Here is a 24,596-nt window from a genome sequence, read left to right as displayed (position 1 = left end):
AACCACTGTGTAGATGATTTGAAGAGTGCTCTGTGGATGTGTGCCTGTAATGTCAATGAAAGTATGATGAGGTGATGACGATAGTGGAATGACGAAATATTGGAAAGAGATCTATTCCTAGAAGAACATATGTCCTGTTTTGACTAGGTGGCGCATTTTAGAATCAGCAGTGAGCACTGTGTGTAACATGGTGGAGGCAGCGGAGATAATAACTGTGTCGAAAGTATTGTTATAGGGCCTTCCCTAGGCCCATGGGGTTAAATTTACAATCCACGATTGAAAAGACGTAGTTTGATCGCATTCAACTATAAATACATTGAACAGTTGTGTTCCTTTAGTCAGCCGATGACCTTTTGTTGGGCCATGATCGGGGATTGTAAACTGTAAATGTATTATGGACTGGGAGACGGGGGAAACACAAGTGAAACTGAAATAGACCAAAACAAGTGATTTTGGGGCTTTGGTTTAGACGCATGCCCCACATGCGCCATGCGGGATTATACGGTTCATGTGAACTTGTTGACATCTACATGATCTAGTGCTGTTATTGGTCATGGTACATGGTAGGCCTAATCATCATGGCTATATGTTTCAGGAAAAGCTCGGAGTAAAATGAACTGCCGATGAATAATGATGTTGTTCATGTTTACCATGTTTGCTAGTACATAGCCATAGGGTATGCACTGGCCAGTGCACTTTCTGCACGTCGTCATGGTCATGTACGTGATTACCTTGCATATTTTGTTTTTTGAATGCGCATGCTTTTTGGGCAAAATCACTTGTACCAACACTAATGAATAATGTCTTCTTATCCCTATGACTCCATACACAGTGAGGGCATTGTCCCATTCCCATCAAATGGTAACTTATTGTATCGTATTAGGGTGGAAGTTGGGGAGCAGATACCTACCGTTGCACGCCTGTCATAATCAGTAGTGATGAGCTTAGCGCGATATGGAACATTCTTCAGAAACTCAAGCGAGGGAAGTCTGCTCATTAGCATATCTCGCGCACTGCTCCTTCTTGTCAAACATCGTAGTGAAATCGTAATGGAAAACGTCTGGCTTTGCGCCAGACGTTGAGACTAATAAGTGAAGAACTAACAGGTAAAGAACTTCTACTTGCGCGAGACTGATCTGATAAAATTATCATTGCAGAGACTACGGTGACGTACACATATATTTTTTACAATAAAAAATGCCATCAAAAGACGAAATGGAATGATTATTTTATTGATATTTCCTACTATATACCTTCCGATTATCACTTTATACAAATAGATCGGCGTTAGGTCGCATGCTTTTCTTTCCTGGTGACACTATAAAGCAAAATAGTTGCAACCCCGTAAATGCGCTATAAGTCCAATAATAAGTGACGGTGACCCGTTATAAATGTTTCGCCAGCTTCGCTTTTTTGCCGCTACGCGGCGCGTTGGGCCCTTGCGTCTAGAGTGTATGTGCATGATCAAGCCAACACACCTCTAGAAAAGTGGACTGGTCCGTCAGTACACAGAAGAATGCATGGCGTTGTTTACATCACAGAAAATAGCGTTTTATGTTAAGATAAAGTTTGCCAATGGCCTGTCTCTTAATCTACACATTTTAGGTGAACTAATAACTTTTTAATCATGCAATTACAGCGAGTAATAGCGTTGTTTTAATGCAAAATGCAACCACGGTAACACGGCCATATTGACGCGGTTTTGTTTACAAGTTGAAACCGGGATATTTAGCGTGTTAAGCCAAGCATAACTACTAGACACGCAGATTAATATTTTAGGAATATTCTCTACAAGCTATTAAGAGCAGAAATGTAAGCATCGAAGCATTATTGGCCGGTAAAACAGGCAAAAAAAACAACATTGTAACAGTCTCGCTAGCTAGTATGGCGAAATGACAGATCTCCAAGTGCTTTCCCTAATGATATGTGAGCTATGTGATGACGTCATGGCCGGGAATTTTGAACTACTGGTAGTCAATGCAAGTGTTTTTTAGAGGCCTGCTCTTGGAACTGTTATTAATTTTACGAGTAAATAAATACAAGATGGCCACTTGTTATTTATTAAATACAGATAGAGCACATAGAATTCCACTCGGTTTGAAAGCTGAGAGGCAGCATCACATCATTACTCATAATCCCTCTTCTGCTAATCCCAAAGAAACTTTGTATGTTAGAATACCGGCACTGAGAGAGAATACATTTTTTGTACCTAAATCTCTTTATTTGTCTGCTGATGTAACCATTTCTGGTGATTCTAAAAATAGTGTTGTAAATAATCTTGGTAGAAATCTAATCTCAATGATGGTGGTTAAGTGGGGAACAGATCAGATATTTGACCTTGACGAATACAGCCATTTTTCTACATTTAAAGATCTGTGGCTAACTGGAGAAGAAAGAAATGACAGAGTTTTTCAGGGTATTCAATCAGAAAATCTTAGAGAATTACGATCGGGAGTAGCTGAAGCTGATGTCACTGGTGAAACAGCTAATGAAAAGACACTAAAGGAAGTGTTTGATAAGAAGTACAAAATACCATTAGATTTTGAATTATTCCATCATCATGCTCCATTTTACAAGTTTCCAATTCAAGAAGATGTGATTATTGAAATAACTTTAGCACCAAAGGAGGAAATCATAGTCACCACAACCACAGCTAGCATGGGCTACAAACTTGAAAATATTTGTTTTGAATACGACACGGTTACTAATAAGATGATTGCAAATCAACTGAGCAACAAATACAACTCTGGTTTCTCGATATTTTATGATTGGGTAGACCATTTTAAAACAGTTAATGTTACTGCTAATGAAACACTGATTAATGAGAACATCAACTTTCCAAGAATGTCAATTAAAGGATTATTGTTATTATTTGTGTCTGACTATGTAGATGGAGCTAGAGATTCAGAGAAGTTTGAAAACCCTAACATAAGTAAAGTACAAATCACAATTGAGGGTGTTGCCAATCAGGTGTTCCCAGAAGGAATGAGAATGATGGATCAATGGGAGGAGATCAAGAAACACTTCATGTCTGAAGATTTGAAGAAAACTCATGACTGTAACATGACAATGGAGAAATACTATGGTGATTCTAATCACTATGGTTTATGGTTGGACCTGAGAACTTCTAAAGACAATAGATTACACGGATCAGGAAAGAAGCTCCAGAACACAAAAGATGGTATTCAATTATCTATTACGAAGAAATCTGGAAAGGGACCATACAAAATGCACATATTCGTGGTTTCTGATGCCCAGGTAAACATCCAGAATTCTCAGATTGCTTCACTCCAGCACTAAGGTGCTGCAAGAACAAAGTTCGCTACAACATTAGATTTTCATCCTAATTAAATGGATACACCTGGAAAGAAAGATATCATAAATACACTGTATCAAAGTTTACTGTTGGCATCAACAACAATTGGTTACTCTATGTTACTGAAAAGGTTCTTGAAAATCAATATCGGTCCCCCAAGTCAGGCTAACCTAGAGGAAATTATTAAACTGGGTGGAACTGTAGCTATTAGTAATGGAACATTAGAGTACCTTTACGATCAAGGAATCCTACCCAGAAATATTATGAAGTAAGAATAATTTACTTAACTAAATGGTAACTGTAATGAACATCGATTCCAGCGACTACCCGGATCAGAGTTCAAGTGATTTAACAGTCAATCTCAAGACTGAAATTCAAGATGCATGTAGCATCACTTTAACTTTTGCAGTAATACCTTGTACATTTTACAACATCAGTGCGGCCAGGGAGAATAACCGAATCAAAGTTAAGGGGTTTGATGTGGCAGAGATTACGCTACCAGATGGTCTCTATGACCTACAGAGCTTTTCAAAAGTATTTGCGGAGAAGTTGAAAGAAAATAGTATGAGTCGAGGTGCTGTCAGATTTGACCTTGAAGAACCAACAGGTAAGGCCATCTTACACTTCCTAAAGAGAAAAAATGAGGTGCATTATCAGATCTATTTTATTGGTAAAAGCAATGAGTTATTTGGCATGAAAACAGAATGGCCTTACCCTTCAGACAATAAAAGTAAGAATGATGTTGTAAGCGAGAAACCCATCAATTTTAGACCAATTAACCATTTTGTTTTTCACTGTGACATAATCGAATCTACTAGTGTATTAAGTAATGGTGAAACATCTGATGTGCTAACCACAAGACCAATAAAAGAAGGTAATTTTGGGGATTTAATAGCATACACCTTTGAGAAACCAATAGCAATTCCCTGTAAACCAAGATTCAATAAGCTGAATATTCGCTTAACGGATGAAAAAGGTGACATCATCGATCTTAATGGTCATGATGTACAGTACCAATTGGTATTAACACATCATTGAAATTAAAATTCGTTGAAATTAAATGGCTGGCATTGGCATGTTATTTGGATCTGCAATAATCAATGGATTAGCATTTACTGGATCTGGTTACCTTTTCAAGTCACTAGATAAAAACGGTTATGAAGCTGAAGTGAAAAGACATGATTTGTCTCAGGAGCAATTACAAAAAGCTTCAACCGAATGGGAGGAGCATAGAAAGAGTACTATTGACTTTGGTAATCTTGAATTAAAGAGAGAAAGAGACGCTTCTATTGATTTTAACAATACTGATTCAGCACTTACTGTTTACAATCATTTACATCCCGATAGAACTATAGTACTACCTCAGAGACCACAATTAAGTGATTATTACCAACCTAGTGATGAAATGAAGAAATACGAGTACCTATGGATTATCCTAGGACTTAGTGGTTTAGGATTAATAATTTATTATTTTACTAGGGTTAGAAAGACTAAGACCATTGATGAGAAGCGGGACTAAGATTTTTGATGTGAAAGAGTAAATCCAAATGGATGTTGTAGTCTAATGATCAGTTTTGATCCTTTTTTCATCTTAAGTTCTTCTATGTAGTACTGTCTTTTCTTCTTAGGAATAACACTGTTTTCTTCTAAGGCATCTTTCATGGCTGATTCATCCTTATTAAAAAATAATACTAAAATTCTTATGTTCTCTCTGTAGTCCTTGACAACTGAATTGTACTTCTGAACTAGTAACCAAACAGTAAGATTGTAGTGCCTGCCAGAAAAGGCAAGATTACATAACTCGGACACCTTCTTTTTTGTGTCTCTCAAATTAGCACAGTCATCAATTAGGAATAATGTGTTAGAACCAGCAAAGGTCAGAGTAGCAAATTGAAGCACAAGGTCCAAATTACTGGCCACCGCTTCCGGATTAACTATGTAGACGCTCTTGTCTTGGTAAATCCATTTCCTGTCATATGTCTTATTGTTGAAATATGTTGGACAGAAAATGACTATGTTTTGGAATTTGTGTCGATACTCCTTTTCTAAGAGGTCAAGGGCAAAATATGTCTTACCACAATTGGTGACACCAGAAATTAGCATGTTATGTGGCTCGTAAATAAATACTTCACCCATTTAAATGGATGTAAAGGATGACACACAGCAGTATCTAAGGGATTTGTACTACAACCCCGAGAGTCCCGTGGCTTACAGTTCTTTGAGTAAGATGTGGAAACAGGTCAAGGAAGATGGTAAACTTATTAAACAAAAAGAAGTTAAAGAATTTCTAGAAACACTACCAACTCACCAACTACACAAACCGGCCATTAAGAAATTCACCTTCAGGAAAACAATGGTATCGTACATCGATCAACAGTGGCAAGCCGACCTGGTTGACATGCAGAAATTCGAGAGTAAGAATAAAGGTTTCAGATTCATTTTAACAGTAATTGACCTATTCAGTCGCTATGCTTGGGCTCTAGCAGTTAAGAGTAAGAGGGGAGAAGAAATCAGAGATGCATTTAAAGTGATTTTCAGGACTTCGTCCAAGGAGCAAAGCTCTAGAGAAGCTAAACCAGTTGTGGCGATACCAGAAAAGATCCAGTTTGATGACGGTACAGAATTCTACAACAAACACTTCAAGGAACTCTTAACAGAAAATGACATAGAATGGTTCTCTACAAAATCTGATAAGAAGGCAGCGGTAGTAGAAAGATTCAACAGGACTCTTAAAGAAAAAATGTGGCGTTATTTCACTGCTAAGGAGACAGACAAGTGGATCGACGTACTGGATGACTTGGTCAGTGGCTACAACAACACATTTCACTCATCAATAGGTATGAAACCTGTAGACGCCAGAAAGATGGAAAACGAAGGAGCTGTGTGGTACAATCTTTACGGTCTTCACCTCAAAAAAACCTTTGGTGATCCAAAGTACAAAGTAGGTGACAGTGTAAGAATTTCAAAGTACAAGTCCATTTTCGGTAAAGGTTACATGCCCAACTTCACTGAGGAAGTATTCCAAATCAAACAGATCATCTTCACTCACCCTATCGTCTACAAACTTGAAGATTATCATAAAGAGGAAATTCAAGGATATTTCTATGAAGAGGAATTGAGTTATGTTCCTAATCCTGACCAGCTAGAGTACAAGATCGAGAAAATCTTGAGGTACAAGACCAGTAAAGGTAAAAAATACGGATTAGTGAAGTGGAAGGGATACAGTGATAAATTCAATGAATGGTTACCAATTTCAGGCATAAAAAGCCTAAAAGACTAAAAACCTTAATTTAAAATCTTTTTATCCTTTAAATCAAGCTAGAAATGGAAGGACAGATATTTAACGTTAACTATGGTACTGTCAATGTTAATCAGTATCCTGTTAATCAATATCCTGTTTATCAGTATCCTGTTAATCAGTATCCTATTTATCAGTATCCTGTTAATCAGTATCCTGTTTATCAGTATCCTGTTAATCAGTATCCTGTTTATCAGTATCAACCAGTAGTTTCAGGGCCTACATTTAAATGTGTTAAGTGCGATGTAACAAAACCTGAAAGTGAATTTGGAAAGAACAGACGTAATAAACTACTTGATTACTGTAAAGCATGTGGTACGTTAACCAAGAAATGCGGTAAATGTGGAGAAGTTAAATTACTAAGTGATGGTGAATTTGGTAAAAATGGAAATAGAGGTAACTGTAGATCATGTTTTAATTCATATTACAAAAAGGATTACCTTGACCAAAATGGTAATAGAGACAGACACAAAATTAGGGTTGGTCTTAACCGCATTTCTAAGGGAGAGTGTACTCGAGCTCTGCTCTCAGGACGAAGTCCGACTGGTAATTCATCATTCAATCTAGGATGTACAGACAGTTTCTTCTCACAGTGGTTAGAGTACCAGAGGAGTCTATCTCCAATAGGACAAAGTCCCGAGAACAGATTCGAATAGTAGAAGAAGAGTTGGATCATGTCTTACCAATCAAGGAATTCAAAGATAAACCTGAACTGTGTTACTCTTGGTTTAACATTCGACCAATGTCTAAAACACAAAACAGGCAGAATAGTTCCACAGTCGACTTGAGTATTTTCAAAGAGCAATTGGACCGCTCATTTAACTTTATGGTCAATAAGCGTAATGAAAACTGGTCTGACTATCGAGATGAAAACGTGATAAACGAGTGGAGAAGGATAACAAACAAGTATTTTTGGGATAACCCAGAATTTAACGATATCCTTCTACTTAATTAATTTTCATCTTTATCTTCTTCTGAATAAATGAATAGAACTTGGGGTTACACAAAACGCCCACGTAATTGGAAAGAAAGATTAGAACGATTTCATAGAGAATTAGAGGCAGAAGTAGAGTCAAAGTTGGAGCCTGGTCCCGAAAAACCTTTAAAACCTGCTGGGTCAGAAAAACCTGCTGGGTCAGAAAAACCTGCTGGGCCAGAAAAACCTTTAAAATTTAATGTACTTCAAAAACCTGTAGTGTCTGCAAGTTCAACACTAAACACTAGAAATGACAGAACAACTGATTCTAGTTATTCCCACTAATTAAATGGATGGAGACAACAAGGTTTATCCAGATTTAAGTAATTTAAACTCTGAAAGTCATTTAAACTATGAAAGGTCTGAAAAGCATACAGAAAGTAACCCTCAGGCTTTCAGACTACAACAAATATGTGATGTTAAGAGTTTCTTAGAAAGCGAGATTGAATTTAGAAGAAAGATATTTTCAAAGTACAAAAAGGCATTCAATGCAATTACTGGCATTAGCCACTTCCTTAATTTAACTAGCGTAGCAGCCGGATCTGTTGGTGTTTCCGCTCTAGCTGGTGTCATCACGGCTCCGATAGGTTTAGCTCTGGGTGGCGTAACAATAGGTAGTGCCCTTTTTTCCTCATTTCTAAGTTGGCAGAAGAAAAGCATACTTAAGAAAATTGAAAAGCATGAGAATATCAGAATGTTGGCAATTTCAAAACTGAACACAATCAATGATTTGGTCAGTAAAGCCTTAACCGATTCTCACATATCTACAGAGGAATTCGGTTTAATACTCAAGGAGAAGAAGAAATACATTTCTATGAAAAATTCCATTAGGAAAAAACAAAGGGAGGCAAGTTCAGCTGTTGATGTAGAGTCTTTAAAGAAGACTTTTTCAGAAGAAGGAAAAAAGATAGCTCAGACAGAGATGCTAGAAAAACTGAAGTCACAGTAAATCAAACAGGACTCGAGCTATGCTCTCAGGACAAAGTCCGACTAAATAGTCCTAATCCTAATGTGGTGTATCACTATCACTATCACCATGACTTCGGTGTTAGGGGTGAATTTCCGCCAGTGCCACTACCATCAGCGCCACCATATTCATTAGTTTAATAAAGATTTTGCACTCGAGCTATGCTCTCAGGACAAAGTCCGACTCAAGCGAAGTTTGAATCACTGTAATCTATGTAGCCTTCATAATACATTCCAAATGGTAACCTTCTTAATCCATCTTCAAGTATGAACCTCTTATCATCAAAAGGACTGAGGCTTTTTTTGTTAACTTCTTCCAAATAGATTTGGTGTTTATCTGATCTTAAGTGTCTCATCTTGTGGTAAAATGACATACTCTTTTCAAGACAATCAACATAGTCATCAAATGAGATATCTCTCTTTACTACATTCTTGGCAATACCCTTTAATTTCTTAGAATCGTAATCTTTTGTCCTGTAAGCATACATCTTACTTCTCAGGGCAATGAATTCAGTCATCTCGACTCCTCCTAACTCATCCTTGAAATAACCTGGCACCTTCTTCTTACTGGTGTCATAGAGTGGATGATCTTTTGGATAATTACTGAAGTCAAAATAGTGTTTCAACTCCTTTAAGTCTTTAGTTAAGTCATCAGTATTAATGTTAAGTACAAAGGAATCTGTATCTAGATACAGTAGTACGGTTGAAGAACTTCATAATAGAATTCATACATTAATAATTTAGACAATTCAAGTACTGAAGCTCCTATGTAGATTGGTTTGTTGAATTTCATTGATGTTTTCCTCATGCTAATAGCAGCATTCTGTTCGTCAAATACGCATATCGATGAAAACCTGGGATTGGCCATTACACTCCTGGCTCTCTCCCCATCCGTTACCAATTCTATTTCCACCCTGTTCCTTACATTCTCACAAGTCTTTCCGTAGAAAGCATTATTCATGAGCTTGAAATAGTCTTTCTCAAAATCAGTCTTAGAATCCATACGTCTTTTAGTATTAAAATCAATGTATGGTGCTAACCACTTTGATTGTTTAAAACATATCACCGAATGAACCCTCTTTAGTACCATTCCGTGCTTGAGGTAAAATTGTAGCATTCTGTAATGCACTATGTAATTAGTTTTATCCTTTTGTGTTAGTATTAGTTTCTCTACATTTGATCTTTTATCATCGCCCAGTAACTCTCTCTGGTAAGTACTTAATTCATCATCTTCAATAAAGAGAGATTCGGGACAGAATGGAAAGTTCCTTGACTTAAATTTAATATTTCCTGGATACTCCAAATCAACCTCTAAGAAGTAGCCTACTTCACTATCACTTGGAATTGCCATAATCTGCTCTTTACTGATAACATTCATGTTAAGTGGATCAATATCTATCATTTCAAAACTACCATAGGGTTGAGGTTCCATCATGGACCATCCGTAAAGATTGTTTGAGTCTACGTAGAGTAGTTTGTGGTGTTCATCTGCCTTGACATGTCTAGTTCCCATAACACCCGAAATTCCACCTCGTATTGCTTTCTCAAAAGTAAGTAAGATGTTGGTATCAGTCAGTAGTTCTAGGTTTATTCCTGTGTACTTCAAACCAGCTTGCCAGGTTAGGCCTGGTGCCGAGTAACAGTGACATGGATCTATCTGAAAATAGGTCAAATTGACATCCCTGAATTTCTCAAATAAATCAGCTAAAAGGATCACATCAGTTTTGAGGTAGAGGTCAATGAACTCACCGTGATTCCTGATCTTGAAATGATCCCATATTACCTTAGCCTCATCATAGGCAGAATCAGGTGCCATTTCATTTTTCAATTCGTCAAAAAACATAGACTTTTCTAGGTAAGTGACATTGTAGCTTTCATGTGATGTGTAAAAAGAGTAAGGTACTGAACCCTTCTTCCTCAATAGTTTAAAATCAATGGTATTTGGGAACTTCTGTCTCGTAATTTTAAAGTCATCATCCAGCATTGATTTGGTTATGTTGTCTAAACTGGACTGCATGAATCTGTACGAGTCCAAAAACCTGAAACAACCGAACTGAAATGAGATGTATTCCTCTGCTGTTTTGGCAAGTAATTTCAGTTTCTTGTACTTCGGTAGTTTAGTCATTAAGTCTTTGATAAACAGGTGTGAATCATAATTACTAAGATTGTGAAAAAATACTGGAACGAACATGGCTTTATTTTCATTCAAATTGCATGAGCTGTGAGCAGCACCTCGATATCTACCACTGTAGTGATCGTGATCCTTGACCTTGTCATATCCTAAAGGTTGATTACAGTAATAACATTGTGTTTCTAATTGATATCTCTGCCAGTCGGACTCATCTGTCATTGTTAGAGGAAAGTTACAGTTCAATAAATTAGAGAATTGTTCTTCCAGCCTGATTAACCAGTTACAGAACACATCTACAACATCAGCACCCCTGTGAGACACATACTGGCTACTGTAAAGTTGTGGGTAGTCTGAGTGAACATAAACACCAACAGCTGATGCATGTTGTTTGAATAGTTTTTTAGTGGTAACAGTGGTATCTGTCTTAGGACGAAGTCCGACTCGAGCTCTGCTCTGAGTTGTGTTATCATTGACTGTTGTGCTTATCGCTTCGAAATCAGCATAGATTACAAAGGGAACTCTATTTTTAAATGAGTGTTTTTCAAATTTAAGCTGTGACCATTTACTGTTAGGTGGAGGCAGACTGATCTTACAGTAATCATGTTCTCCACATTTCTTTTTATGATTGTCTAGTGTAGACTTCCTGTAAAATTAATTCATGCATCTCCTGCAAAGATACACTCTATGAGCGAGTGACCTGAAGAAAAGATTGATGTCTCTTATGTACATGAAATGGTCCTTGAAATAGAGCAGATCAATGACATCATCATCGTCATAATTCTTGGACAGGTAGAGAGGTTCTAGTTTTGCGGCATAAATGCTTTTAGCCCATTCGTTCTCTAACTTGAACACATTAATTTTGAGATTATTATCACTCTCTATCTTAGGGATATCCTTTTGAATACATACAGGAAATGAGTCTATTTTGATATCAGTAGTTTTCGAACTCTGTTCTCGTGACGAAGTCATTTCTAGCATATCAGTAGTGATATTGAATGTACTCTCAGGATTTTCTTTTAGATATCTAGCGGCCAATAAAGACCAGAGAAAACATTTATTGTCATTCGACTCCACATTGATTACAGCTTTTGTTTTAAATGGTAATTTAGTGTAATGACCACCTTTACACCTCTTGTAAGAACAGATGGTCATGTTACAAGACTCTATTTTGTTCAGTGTAAGTCCAGACCCTTGAAAGTAACTTTCCTCAAGCTGTGTCTTAATGTAGTTTAACTGATTGGTTATGGCATAAATTGCCTGGTTCCTTGAAATTATGCTTTCCATTGGAGACTGTATGGGGTGTGTCGAGCTATGCTCTCTGGACGTAGTCCGGGTTACACTTTCACCTTGACGATCAAACTGAGCAAATACTGATATGCTTATTTTGTGATGGTAATCATTGAGTTGAAATAATACCTCCTCTAATTTCTCTCTGTATTCATACACTTGTTTAGCTTCTCTGTCAATCTTCAAACTAATGGTGACTACAGGCTTGCCAAATTGTTTTACTATTTCTACTCCACTCACTTTCTTTATGCCATCTAGCTCATTTTCCTCAAATGCAAGTTTCTTATCCATACTTTTAGTGATCAGTGATGGGGCTCGTGGTTGAGCAATAGGGACATAATCCGGATTTAATTTGGTCAGGTGACCTTTGGTTCTCCTGTGAATGGCCATATTATTGTATGATATGTACTTGTCACATGTAGTGCAAAGTATTTTCTGATTATTATCAGTCATTTTATTCATGAGACTAAAATTTATTAAATTCAATGAATCTCTTGAATTAAATAGAAATGGACTTCATAATCAGTGAACAAGAATGTAATGAAGCCAAATTTGAGTACTACTTAACAGACCAATTAGACATAAAATCCATTACTTTGAAATCGATAACCTTTTACAATTCATGGTGGTCAAGCGATAACCTGCCAGCGAGTGCCCAAGTATTCATGTTTCTTTACGAAGAGTTTAAACTTAATAAAAAACTGAATGCAACCATAATAGAACAGTGCCTTGAAGTCATTAACCATACACCCGATGCGACGCCAGATGAATTTTGTAAGAATTTTTTAGTTAACCCCTCTATTAGAACAATAATAAAAAACAGACAATCTACATTGCCATACTCTCGACATTTTAGTTTAAGTGAGTTTTGTGAGGAATGGCAAACATACATAAAAGAAAATGGAATAAACTATGTGAATATTTACTGTGATAACAATAATTACATAACCCTTGAACTTACAGAGGACAAATACTTTTACTTTAATAACAGATTTTATGCTATTGTAAATGATACACCAGCTGGCAAAACATTCTCCACACACATTGCCTTTGTGGTAAATGAATGGTTCGGCTTTAAACAAACTGAATTCACCAAGAAAGGAAAATACTACTCCATAAGACCACTCAACTTTTACAGAAAATATCTATTCCTGCAAGCTAATTTGGTTGACAAAGCTAAGACCCTCTACAACAATAAACCATCTAACATTTTCTGCATCATACCTGTAGAAGATGGTGACCAAATAAAAATGCAGCGATACGAACCGAATTGTAAGAAAACGATAAATAAGTGTACTAATCACATAAAATTCGAAATCACTGATGAGAATGGTAAGCTAGTTAATTTCAGAGGAACAGAGGTTTCTTTAGAGTTAAGAATCGAGCTATGCTCTCAGGACAAAGTCCGAATAGAGTTAAACTCTTGTGGTGAAGACAAGCACCTCGGACCACCTGATGAGATCATTCCATTAAAGGAATAGTACATTTCTTCTCTTTAACTACAGGTTTAACAAGAGGGCTAATTGACCCCTTCCTGAGTGATCCCTTCATGACTGCTTCATTCAAGCCTGATCGCTGCTCTTTACTTACTTTTTTAGGAAGTTTCTTAAACATGATAAATGTTGCTAAAATAATTGCACCTAAACCTACATAGACATAGGTATTACTGGTAGATTCACGCAGTGATACATCTGTATTTTGAGATTGTGGTTCTTCTTCCTCTACTTCTTCTTCCTCCTTTTCCACAACTCTGTTGTTTGGGGAGGAGTACTGTACTTTAAATGTCGTCTTATCCTTTTTTATCCTCTTAAATTCCTGAGATCTTCTACCCAGTTCTCTAGACCATGCTAATTGTTTCTCTGGTCGAGGTTTCTTAGACACTGAAACTTTAGTAGTATCAGCTACAGTTTCAAGTTCCATTTATCTTGGCCGAATAAATTCGAACTATGATCTCATGACCAGGTTAATTTAGTCTTCTTTATCATCACTACCTGTGATATCTAGACTTTCATCTATTGGTTTGTCACATTCAGAGACAGTCATACCCGATGTATTCATTGATGATTCCTCATGACAATGGCCTAAAGTAATAAGTGTTGTTGAAGCAAGTGCCGTCAATGCTCCCATTTTGATACTAACCCATCCAAGCCATTTGTCAAGTTCATTGGTAACGATGTAATCATTTCTGAGGTCATGGTAAAGATTATCCTCGTCATCTATTGGTAATAACCACCTTGATAATTTAGTGTAAGCTTTAAGTACTGTCTTACCCAAAGAATCATTAAGTCTGGCAACCATCTTTGTCTGGTAGATTCTGTGGTGTTTTAAGAGTTCCTTTTCTGTCATATTATCTAAGTCATTTAAAGTTAGTTGTTTATTAAGTAAATACTTGCTTTTCCCAGTTGCAACTAAAATTTCTAAGTCTTGTTTGGCTTTAAGGCCACTATCAGTCAAATAGTTCAAATTTTGTTGATTGCTACTTGAACCTTGTTGATTGCTAGTTGATCCTAGTTGGTAACTAGAATTGACTATTCCTTGACTAGGAGTAACTAAATTTGAACTATTCAACTGCTTGTTTGAAACTTGTTGATTTGTAGTGCAGTTCTGTTGAAAGTTAGTACTGTTCTGTTGGTAACTACCAGTGTTCTGTTGGTTAGAAGCCCCGACTCGAGCTATGCTCTCAGGACGAAGTCCGACTGGGTTTTGATTGATAACACCAATGTATTTCATTTGTTGTTCAATTACAGATGATGTCTGACTATTCATTTGCTGACTGTTCATTTAAAATACAGTGGAACCCCGGTAACACGACCACCCAAGGGACTAAGCCGAAGTGGTCGTGTTACAGGGGTGGTCGCGTTAGTGAATTTAAGAATCATAAGTAGGTTTTCCCGCCAAAACATCGTCCTGCTGTGTGTACATTGACATGCATTAATGACTACGCCACCGGGTGATTCGATAATTTTGTGTGTATATTACGAATAAAAAATCATTTTCTTGAGTGTTTTGCGTTTAATTTGCAACTTATGTAAATGAGTAAATAAACTGACGAGAGCTAATTAGACCAAACATTACATTAAAACTTGAGCATGCTAATTAGAACAAGCATGTAATTCACACCATCGGCAGCTGCCCTTCTTGATGTCAAGCTAATATTCCCGCTAACATTGAGAGAGGTGATGTGAGAAGATGTTGAGAATTCTTCCTGATGTCTTCCTGCTTTAACATTAGCCAATTTGAACTGGTACTGATTAAATCATCTTTTTAATAACGTATTTTATCAACATTACGACGTAGTAAGCATTCTTTACTTTGAGTATCGGTACTCTTACTAATCAACATAATTTATTTGTCCTAAAAACTACGTGTGCATGCCTCTTGACATCATTTAATACTAAATGATGAAAAAACAAACCGTGAGTCGAAAAGAAAGTTTATTCTTCATTTTATTTGCGCTTACATTTGATCAAACCTTGGAGGAATTATACTTGAAGTATAGTTCCTCCAAGATCAAACTCACTTACACATCATTTATTTTCATATGGATTCCCATGGTCATTGTGTTCGAGGTGCTAATTATCAACACGGATTTGCGAGAAGGTGCCAATTGATACCATGCAGTCATGGTTGATTACGGCAATTAGGCCTCATGGTCGCGTTAGCGGGGTTAATTTGCAGTTTGGAACCGACCAAGCTGGTGGTCGCGGTCTGGGTACCGGGGTGGTCGTGTTAGCGAGGGCCAGTTAATGGGAATTAGAGAGAAAACCATTCGGGACCGGAGAATTTTGGTCGTGTTCGCGGGGTGGTCGCGTTACTGAGGTGGTCGCCGACCGGGGTTCCACTGTAATAGAAACTTGAGTGTTAAGTGCAAAATGCTGTTTTCACAAGTTTATTGCACTTAACACTAGCTCGAGCTATGCTCTCAGGACAAAGTCCGGCTGGTGCTAACTTAATACTACTGATGCAGTTAATGTCTCGACCTGCACTAGCACTCAATAAAACGTCAAACTGCTTGCCAATATCCTGGTCATATTCCTTCTCAACCTTGTAATTCTGGAAGAAAATACTTTGAGTGAAATCATACCATAATCTCTCCAAATCATTACCTCGCTCCTTGTTGGTTAAAAAAGGACTAAATATTACATAATCAATTTTCATCGTTTTAAAGGCTTGGTGAAAAAATACCTTGTAGTTAATTGTGACCTTCACACCACAGTAATGCAGAAATCTAAGGAAAGCATAGTACACTAGTCTAAGGTCAGTGATATTCTCATCTGTTAATTGGGGTTTACCAATAGCCCTGTTGATAAATTCAATGGCAAGAAACCAGTCATATTCCCCACAGTGAAATGCAACAAGTATGGCCTCGCCATGTAACCCCTTTTCCTGTAACTTAGAGGGGAGAGTGTTAATACCCATTTTTAAAGCTAAGTGGACTGTACTTTCATATCTCTGCTTACTAAGACATTTTCTGGGACTTGAAAAGTAGCACTGTAAATGCACTTCCACAAAGTCCTTTAAATATTTGAGAACCGATTCAGACAAACGTCTCCATCCAAGCTTTCTAAGAATAATGTCAAAATAGCGAATCTTGTTGTCAATATTGATCTCAAGAGTCTTAAAATCATCATCATAACTGGTTGCATTACAAACAATGCAGAATTGATACTTCACAGTTTTAGCTGCGTTCCTGGCTAAATTTAATTTTTTTTGATACTCAAAAAGTGTCCAACGTTTGCAATTACGGCAGAATTGGGCATTAGTGTTGGTACTGACGTCATATTCTTTCATTCTTGGTAGGACTACTTTGTGTGTCTCAGTAGGCTTATCAAATTTCCCACTGTCATAATTCTTGCTCTCATTTTCTTCACTGAAATTTCTATCCATGACCCTAGGACGAATGTATCCTTTAAGATTTACATGATAATTATTTTTTTAAACATTGTTTTTTGATAGAAGGTCACCTAAGACCTTTTACGTGATTTTAAGGCTTTAACACCCCCAATTAAACCATAGATTATGGAGCTCACAATAGCAATAACTGCTATGATCAGATGTTCAGCTAGAAAGCCAACAACTGCACCAATTGTTTTCAGGAGAAATGAAACTAAAGACCCTATTATTCCAGGTAAAGCCACAGCTGATTTCTTGGCCAGTTCTTTTAGCCATTCAGCAAACTTCTTAAGACCTTCTTTTACTTTATCTAGTATTGATGGTTTTGGTCCTGGTCCAGGTTCTGGTGTAGGTCCTGGAGTTGGGTCTGGTCCTGGAGTTGGTTTTACAGATTTAGTGGCACCACTTAAAGCACTACTGATACTGAGACCTAGAGTTGTAAATGTCATTACAACAGCTGTTATTATGGCGCTAATGGTTACACCATACGTCTTAAAAAGTAACTTCATTCTGTCCTTTAGAGGAATAGTTGAATCTGGTTTCTTTAGAACATCAACAATTAAACGTTTAATTCTTCTAGTTTGTGACTCCCTGTCATTGTCTAACCTCCATACCTTTGACATTTCCTCATGCAATTTGTCATTTAGTTCATCTATTTGCTTTTTCAACTCCCCCATATCTTCAGAATCTTCTTCTACAGACTCTAAATAGTCTCTTGTTAAATTACGAAGTTTATTTTCTAATTCCTCTATTTGCATGTCCTTATCCCTCTTTACTGCAGCTAGATCATCACCAGCCTGTTTTAACCCTCTAAGTTCTCTCAAGGCAGATTCAGTAAAACCCAGTGTTTTAAGTTCATCATCATTAGAATCTATCAGTTTATCTATTGGTTGGTTTGAACTGTTTACCTCATTAATTAATATATCTGTTTGAGTTGATACCGTTTGTGGTTGACTTACTGATTCCTGGCCTTCCATAGGTCCCATTCTAGGTCCTTCCATAGGTGCTGGTTCATCAGGTGTAATCATATCTCTAATCATGTCAGCAAATCTAGTACCAAACTTATTCTTTAATGTTCTTTCAGCATAGAAGTCTCCATCACCCTTAGTTAAAGGAATTATCTTTTTAATGTATCCATCATTATCATGATAGTCAAATAAATTTTCGTTTTCAAATTTACCTTTTATCAAATCAACTTCATAATTTGTTTTCGGAACGTAATAAAGTTTGTTTCCAGAGTAACTAATGCGTGGTGCAAGATTACTCAATTTGTTAGGGTCATATTTCCATTTTGTTTCTTCCAATGCTTTTGCAAGTTTATCCTCTACTTCATCGTAACTTAACTCCTTTTCCATCAATTCAGGGACAATACCTCTTGCTCTATCTGGAGTTTTAGTGAATGAAGTTTCAGTAGTAAGATTTGTATTACCTGTGTTGTATGTTGTGCCCTCATCTTGATAAATTCTATTATTTCTCCAATCAGGAAGACCATCCACATTATGAATGTAATTATGATCGTAATCATCCATTTCATAATCTTCACCTCCTTCAGCCATAATTACTTATTTATCTAACCATAAAAACAATCAATGTACCAACAACTGAGTAAAGCATGAATTTAATTGTTTCATGAGTATCATCCTCCCTCTCAACTTTGGTGTCCCGTTTAGTAGTAGGAGTATTCTTTGATGTTTCAGTTGTTTTTGGTGAATCAACATTACTCTTTGGTGTATGACTGGTCTTGACAGTATCAACACTACTCTTAACTCTTATTTTCTTAGAACTATTTCCTTCCATCAGTGGTGGTGGTAAGGTCTTTTTGTGGTTAATGTCATTCTTACCAGGTTTAGCATTTTTTGGTGCTATTAAAATGTTATTATTGTAGTTATCCAGCTTACCATTAACGAGTACCATATTTGACCCTATGACATACAATCCTGGTGCTATTACATAATCTAGTCTTGTATGAGTGTCACTCACTGCTTTTTGGTATCTTTGAATTGAAGTGGGAATATCAGGATGTTGATTAATCGAGTCCTTTAATAGTTTGTTAAATTCCTTCTGAGCATCCAATTCTGTACCCGGTACTCCAATTATTGGTGTTCTGGTCAACGCCTGAGCACCCAGAATACAGTAAACATATGTTCTTATTGTGTCATTCAACCTCTCTATTCCAGGATTAGAGAAACCATTTGATTTAAATATCATGAATTGTTGATAGGTTTGACATTCATTTTGTGTAATTACATCAAATACATTCTTGTGTTGTTTCACATGATACTTAATGAAGGTATCTGGATATTTGAAATTAGCCATTCCAGCATCCCAATCAGATTTAAACATTGGTGGCATTCTATTCTCGTGAACTTGCATTAAGAAGAAATTGATTTTAGAATCATTGATGTAATATCCGGGATCAGTTATGTTCGGGTTGTAATCCGGTACACTCCAGGAAGTCCACCCCTCATTACTTTCAAACACTGAAAAATCATATTCGTCTTTTAAAACAAATTCACTCAATAACCCTCCTAGTTTCCTACGGTTAATGTTATTGTTTGTCTCATTGAAATCACTTTCACCTGGAATTGGTATCTCTAGATTCTTCATGATCTTCAATATTTGATAGTAAACATGAAATCTGTAAATTGACCTTATCAATGGGTCACTGTGATTCAAGTGATCATCTATTGAAATACCACAACCGGTAGTAGCAAACCAAACAGCCATGTTAAATTGGTTCTGGTAAAACGATAAGGGATTCTTTTCCAGTCGCAGACAGTCTTTCTTATTTTTCAGGCTCAAAAACCCAGGTGTTATCTTAGTTTCTTGTAGTCTGAAGAAGTTATTACTGTTAACAGTTACTTCTAAATTAAAGAAGTCATAGGCGAATTTACTTTTATGTTGATTTGCTATTGGATAATACATTTAATTTACTTGAATTTTTCCTTGAATTTTGGATAATGAATACAGTAAAAAGGCCATTTATTTTAAGGAATTAACCCATTGAGCTGTAGTATTCCCTAAGTAATATATATATGAGGCGGCTGGTTCTTAGGGGTTTCTTAGCTAATTTGAGACAAAAAGGCCTGTAAGGGCTTTGGTCAAAATGGCTTCAAAATACCTATTATTCCTATCACCTCATATATATATTACTATCATTGCTTCTCAAAACGAAACATATCGCTTTTCATATCAATGTTGTCTTTGACACTCACTATATCTAAATAGTTCTATAGAAATATTCTTATAACAAAAGAATTCATCAGACTCGGTCTTTCCAATCTGAAATACTTCGGTTACATAAGTCCGAAAAACAATATTCGCGTATATTGGGATTTCTGACGCTGTCGTCTTTGCTTATCTTTTAGCATCAGGAGCAAATCAGGGCTTAATATTCTATTCTCCGGCGCTGCACCAAACCCCTAGTGAGACATTTTCCCCTATACATCTGTACACCACCTTCAAGTCAGCTTCTACGGTTAAACTGTCAACCTCGGTTCCAGTACCGCACTACTTCTAATGACTTGTGCGATTGAAAATGGCACTCAGAGATCTTAGAATCGAGGTTTCAGAGCGCACCTCGAAGAAGACAGAGTTCTAATTTCCGCCGGCATGATCAAACAACCAACTAAACTGCGAGTTTGGATATTGTTACTACTTGGGCGCTCTACTTGGGCGCAATTGCTTTTGCGCCAGAAACTCACCAAAGAGGGTGAATGTATCAGGGGTTTGTGTGCAGGGCTGGAGAAGCGAACATTAACCCCTGATTTCCTCATGATGACTTTTCAGATGATCTACATGTATTATCTTCTCATGCAAGAGCTTTACCTGTTCTAAGATGTGCTTGCGATAAGTTATATCTCAGTATGTCTTTTCTAGTGAATCCCTGATGTCTTGGACAAGAATCCTTGGATTGATGGTTGTCGTCACGTTGATCATTTTCCTGTTCAACCTCAAGATCCTGAACTTCGGGAATGACAAAGTACACCAGCGCTTGAAACCTGCTTCATCCAGGTATACTGGAAAGACGAAATCAACTGCTAGATGTAATCAGGTACGCATAATGCCAGATGTATTGTACGCGCCGGTCACTGATCCAAAGTTTGCTCTTTTTTTTCTTCCCCATTACAGCCGCCAATCACTACTTACACTGGTGTTGGACTCAAATTCGCTGATAGCCAATTTCTTAGTTCTAGTTAACTAGTTCTAAATTTTTTTCACATATTTTGTACATGCCACTTATACTGTACTTGAATAACCATTCGTTCAAGGTAACTCCACATCGGGTTCAAATGAACTGCGAAAAATGGGTGGTGGTCACCACGATCTTCAATTTGACCGACGCCGTGAAAGACCTACTGAAGATGCCAAAGTGGTGTATGGTACTGGTCGGTGACAAGAAAGGCCCAAAAGAAGTACCGTCATTTCCCAATCTGATCTTCCTAGACGTTGCCTGGCAAGAGCGCTGTCCGTACCATATCTGCCAGCATATTCCATGGAATCATTTCAGTCGCAAAAACATTGGCTTCATGTACGCCGTGGCTAACGGGGCCAATTGGATATACGATACCGACGACGACAACTTCCCCAAGTTTCCTAAAGCCGAGCCGCTTTTGGATTCGTCGATCAGATTTGATCTAATACAGGTCCCTGGACACGTGTACAATCCCTACATTCCATATATCAAACCCAACACAACCTTTTGGCCGAGGGGGTTGCCACTGGATAAAATCAAAGATTCCGACACGAAGAACATGAAAGTGATCGGTACCGTCAAGCCAGAAAAGGTCGCAGTGATTAACTATTTAGCCCAAACCGACCCCGACGTTGACGCGATCTACAGACTGACGCAGAAAATTCCTTTTCAGTTCGAGATGGTGGAGAAGTATCACGCTCTACCGCATTACATCATGTCACCCTACAACGCCCAGGCAACGATGCATGCACAGTTCGCCTTTTGGGGTCTGCTTCTGCCGGCAAGCGTAGACGGGCGTGTCTCGGATATATGGCGGTCGTATTTCACTCAACGGTTAGTCTGGGACACCGACGGTCACATCGCTTTCGGTCCGCCATACGTCAATCAAATCCGCAACGCGCATTCGTATATGGTCGATTTTCACAATGAAATGGATGTCTACCTTAAAACCAGCAGACTGATCAAATTCCTGGTGAACTGGATCCCGAAAACCGTTTCGTTGACGCAGAACATGATCGACCTTTACATAGAACTCTACCAAATCGATATTATCGGGAGGGCCGATATCGATTTAGCCATAGCTTGGATACGCGATCTGGAATGTGTCGGCTATACCTTTCCGCCAGTCAAAGTTGCGAAAGTCTACGTGTAATATGTAAAGAGCAAGCTCTAGTGAACTCACACAACTGTTTGACATGGGGGAGCCCCCCAAACCCCCGTCCTTCTGACATATTTAGCCAGTACATTGGGGGATGAGTCCCCCAAACACCCTCCCCGTTCTCTGAAAGTGACAGGTTTTAGTCAGTACATTGGGGGGAAGGCCCCCCCCCCAACCCCCCCCCAATTGGACTCTAAAAATAGAATTCCTTGGAGACGCTGAACAATAAGGCCCCATAAAGAAATAGTCCCCGCCCCGGTAGCTGTCTCATATCTGCTGAAAGAAGCAGCTCTTTGTGGTGAAATAATAATTGAATGCATGTCATGACTCCCAGGAGCTTTTTCTCATTTCTGAAACAGTTGCATGGTTGGAATGAATTGCCAAATCAGTCCGTCAAATCTCTATGCAATGAAAATTGAAATGTCACAACTGTCTCCACCGACGTTGTCCTGTATGTCCTAGCAGAAGATTTTTAAATAAATGATGTGATTGATATACCATTGGAATGAATTATTTCTTCAATGATATGAAAGTTGAAAACCCTCTGACATGTCTGAGTACAAAAATGCAGAGGCAAGACACATCATGCATGTCATGACACCCAGGAGCTTTTTCTCATTTCTGAAACAGTTGCATGGTTGGAATGAATTTCCAAATCAGTCCGTCAAATCTCTATCCAAATGGAACTTTAAGACCACTCTATAATTGTGCGGTAGTGTTAAAACTGACTTTTTCGAAGTAAAGTACGTAAATCGAGAAGAATAGGACGTTTGCTTTGGTCTGCAATAAAATGTCACATCTGTCTCCGCCGACGTTGTCCTGTACATATGTCCTAGCAGACGATTTTTAAAATCATGATGTCCCACACCCGCACTTCAGTGGCGCCGGTGTGAATAAATCTACTTGCGTGAATGGTCAATGGCTCATGACGTCATCAAATAATTGCGTCACGAGGAAGGAAACAATGGGAATCATGGTAACTGTGGTTGCGGTGCGTCGTGAAAGCGGGATCGGCAAGCGCGGCCCGTATGGAATGCAACAAACTGTACCGGAACCGGAACTGTCATGGGTCTGCACAAATTTTTTCAGATTCGATGGACATGATGGATATATGAATTTTGTTTACACTTTATACACATACGTAACCATTACACGCCGTTGAACGCGGGAGCCGAATGTCGGAGAAGGGTTATAAATATTTCATCTTTCTCGACGACGACGCTAAACTGTCGTTCAATACTAATAGTCGAAGATGGAAAGATGAAGGCGGTTGCAATAGCGACGTTGTGTGGACATGCTTTGAACAGTTCTTGGGCGCTCACGAGCCGGCAGTCAGCTATCCATACTACACATCTACTGGACATTTCTATGACAAGAATTCAATGGTCAATACAAACTACCATATCGATCCAATGATGGTGGCTTTTCACCGTGACACATTATCTTTCCTACTGCCCTACAGTACTGAGTTTGAAGCGCAATCCTGGTGGGCATCGGGTGTTATCTGTGCTGGCCTGGCCAACATGCTCTATAGCACCAACAAGTTTCAGTTCAATGTTCTTCATAGCATCAATTCGAGACCAAATCATCCGAGCAATACTAAATACAAGACGGATGGGAATCAACCCGGTCAATTACAATTCCTGCTATCGGCCCTTCTGCCGACTGTCGATGGAAAGCCGAATCCGTTGTTGAACAGTACCTCGCCGCGTTTGGCTCCGAGGATTAACGGCAAGCCCAATCTGAAGAAAAATAAAACCTACATCGTTGACTACGCGTTCATTAAAAAGTACTTTAAGCTCGATCATAGGTTTTCGCAAAGTCGGCTGAACTGGCTGAAAAATCCCGTGATCAAAATAATTCTATTCGGGGGCAAAGACGTAACTGAATTTGACCATTCATTCAATCCTGATTATTCTTATCCGATTTAACATGTCAAACTGTAGTATCATTCGCATAGAGTTTCACCATACACCGACTTCGTGGGAATCGCAACAAGGTATGGAGGGCAGGGTCATGTATTATACCGCTGTGGTACCTAACCGTAGTTCCAAAAAATGTGTGTCCTGTTTGAAGGCCGCCTGTCAGGCCAAGTTTGACCAAATGGTGTGCTATTTGCATCTTTCTAGACCTGGACATCATACTAGAATATGATCAAGGCAAATATTAAAGGATTTTTGATATTCGTGGTCTCAGTGTCCAATTTAGAATTGTCTAAATTTCTGCCACGCAAGGCCAATCATCTCTCTCACCATGTTGACAACTCAATAATAATATTGCCCTACTGCCTTTTTCATGAATCAATTTTGAGCATTATGTTTACAACGTAGTTGACAATAATTATCTTGTCTACATGGTGAGAGAGATGAGGCAGT

General features: G+C 38.0%; 1 protein-coding gene across 1 annotated transcript in view; it reads left to right on the top strand.

Annotated features, from left to right (window-relative positions):
• The window catches only part of LOC135489248 (uncharacterized), a 29,951-nt gene extending 7,057 nt beyond the window's left edge, over window positions 1–22,894 (top strand). Inside the window, exons 2-3 of the mRNA XM_064774508.1 lie at window positions 20,747–20,921; window positions 21,139–22,894. Coding sequence (XP_064630578.1) covers window positions 20,757–20,921; window positions 21,139–22,215 — 1,242 coding nt within the window. The 5' untranslated portion in view covers window positions 20,747–20,756 and the 3' untranslated portion in view covers window positions 22,216–22,894. The remainder of the gene's footprint in view (window positions 1–20,746; window positions 20,922–21,138) is intronic.
• Window positions 22,895–24,596: the final 1,702 nt, after the last annotated feature.

This window comes from Lineus longissimus, chromosome 6 (genome assembly GCF_910592395.1).
Source record: "Lineus longissimus chromosome 6, tnLinLong1.2, whole genome shotgun sequence".
NCBI classification, from domain to species: domain Eukaryota; kingdom Metazoa; phylum Nemertea; class Pilidiophora; order Heteronemertea; family Lineidae; genus Lineus; species Lineus longissimus.
This window is presented reverse-complemented; position numbering and strand designations above follow the sequence as displayed.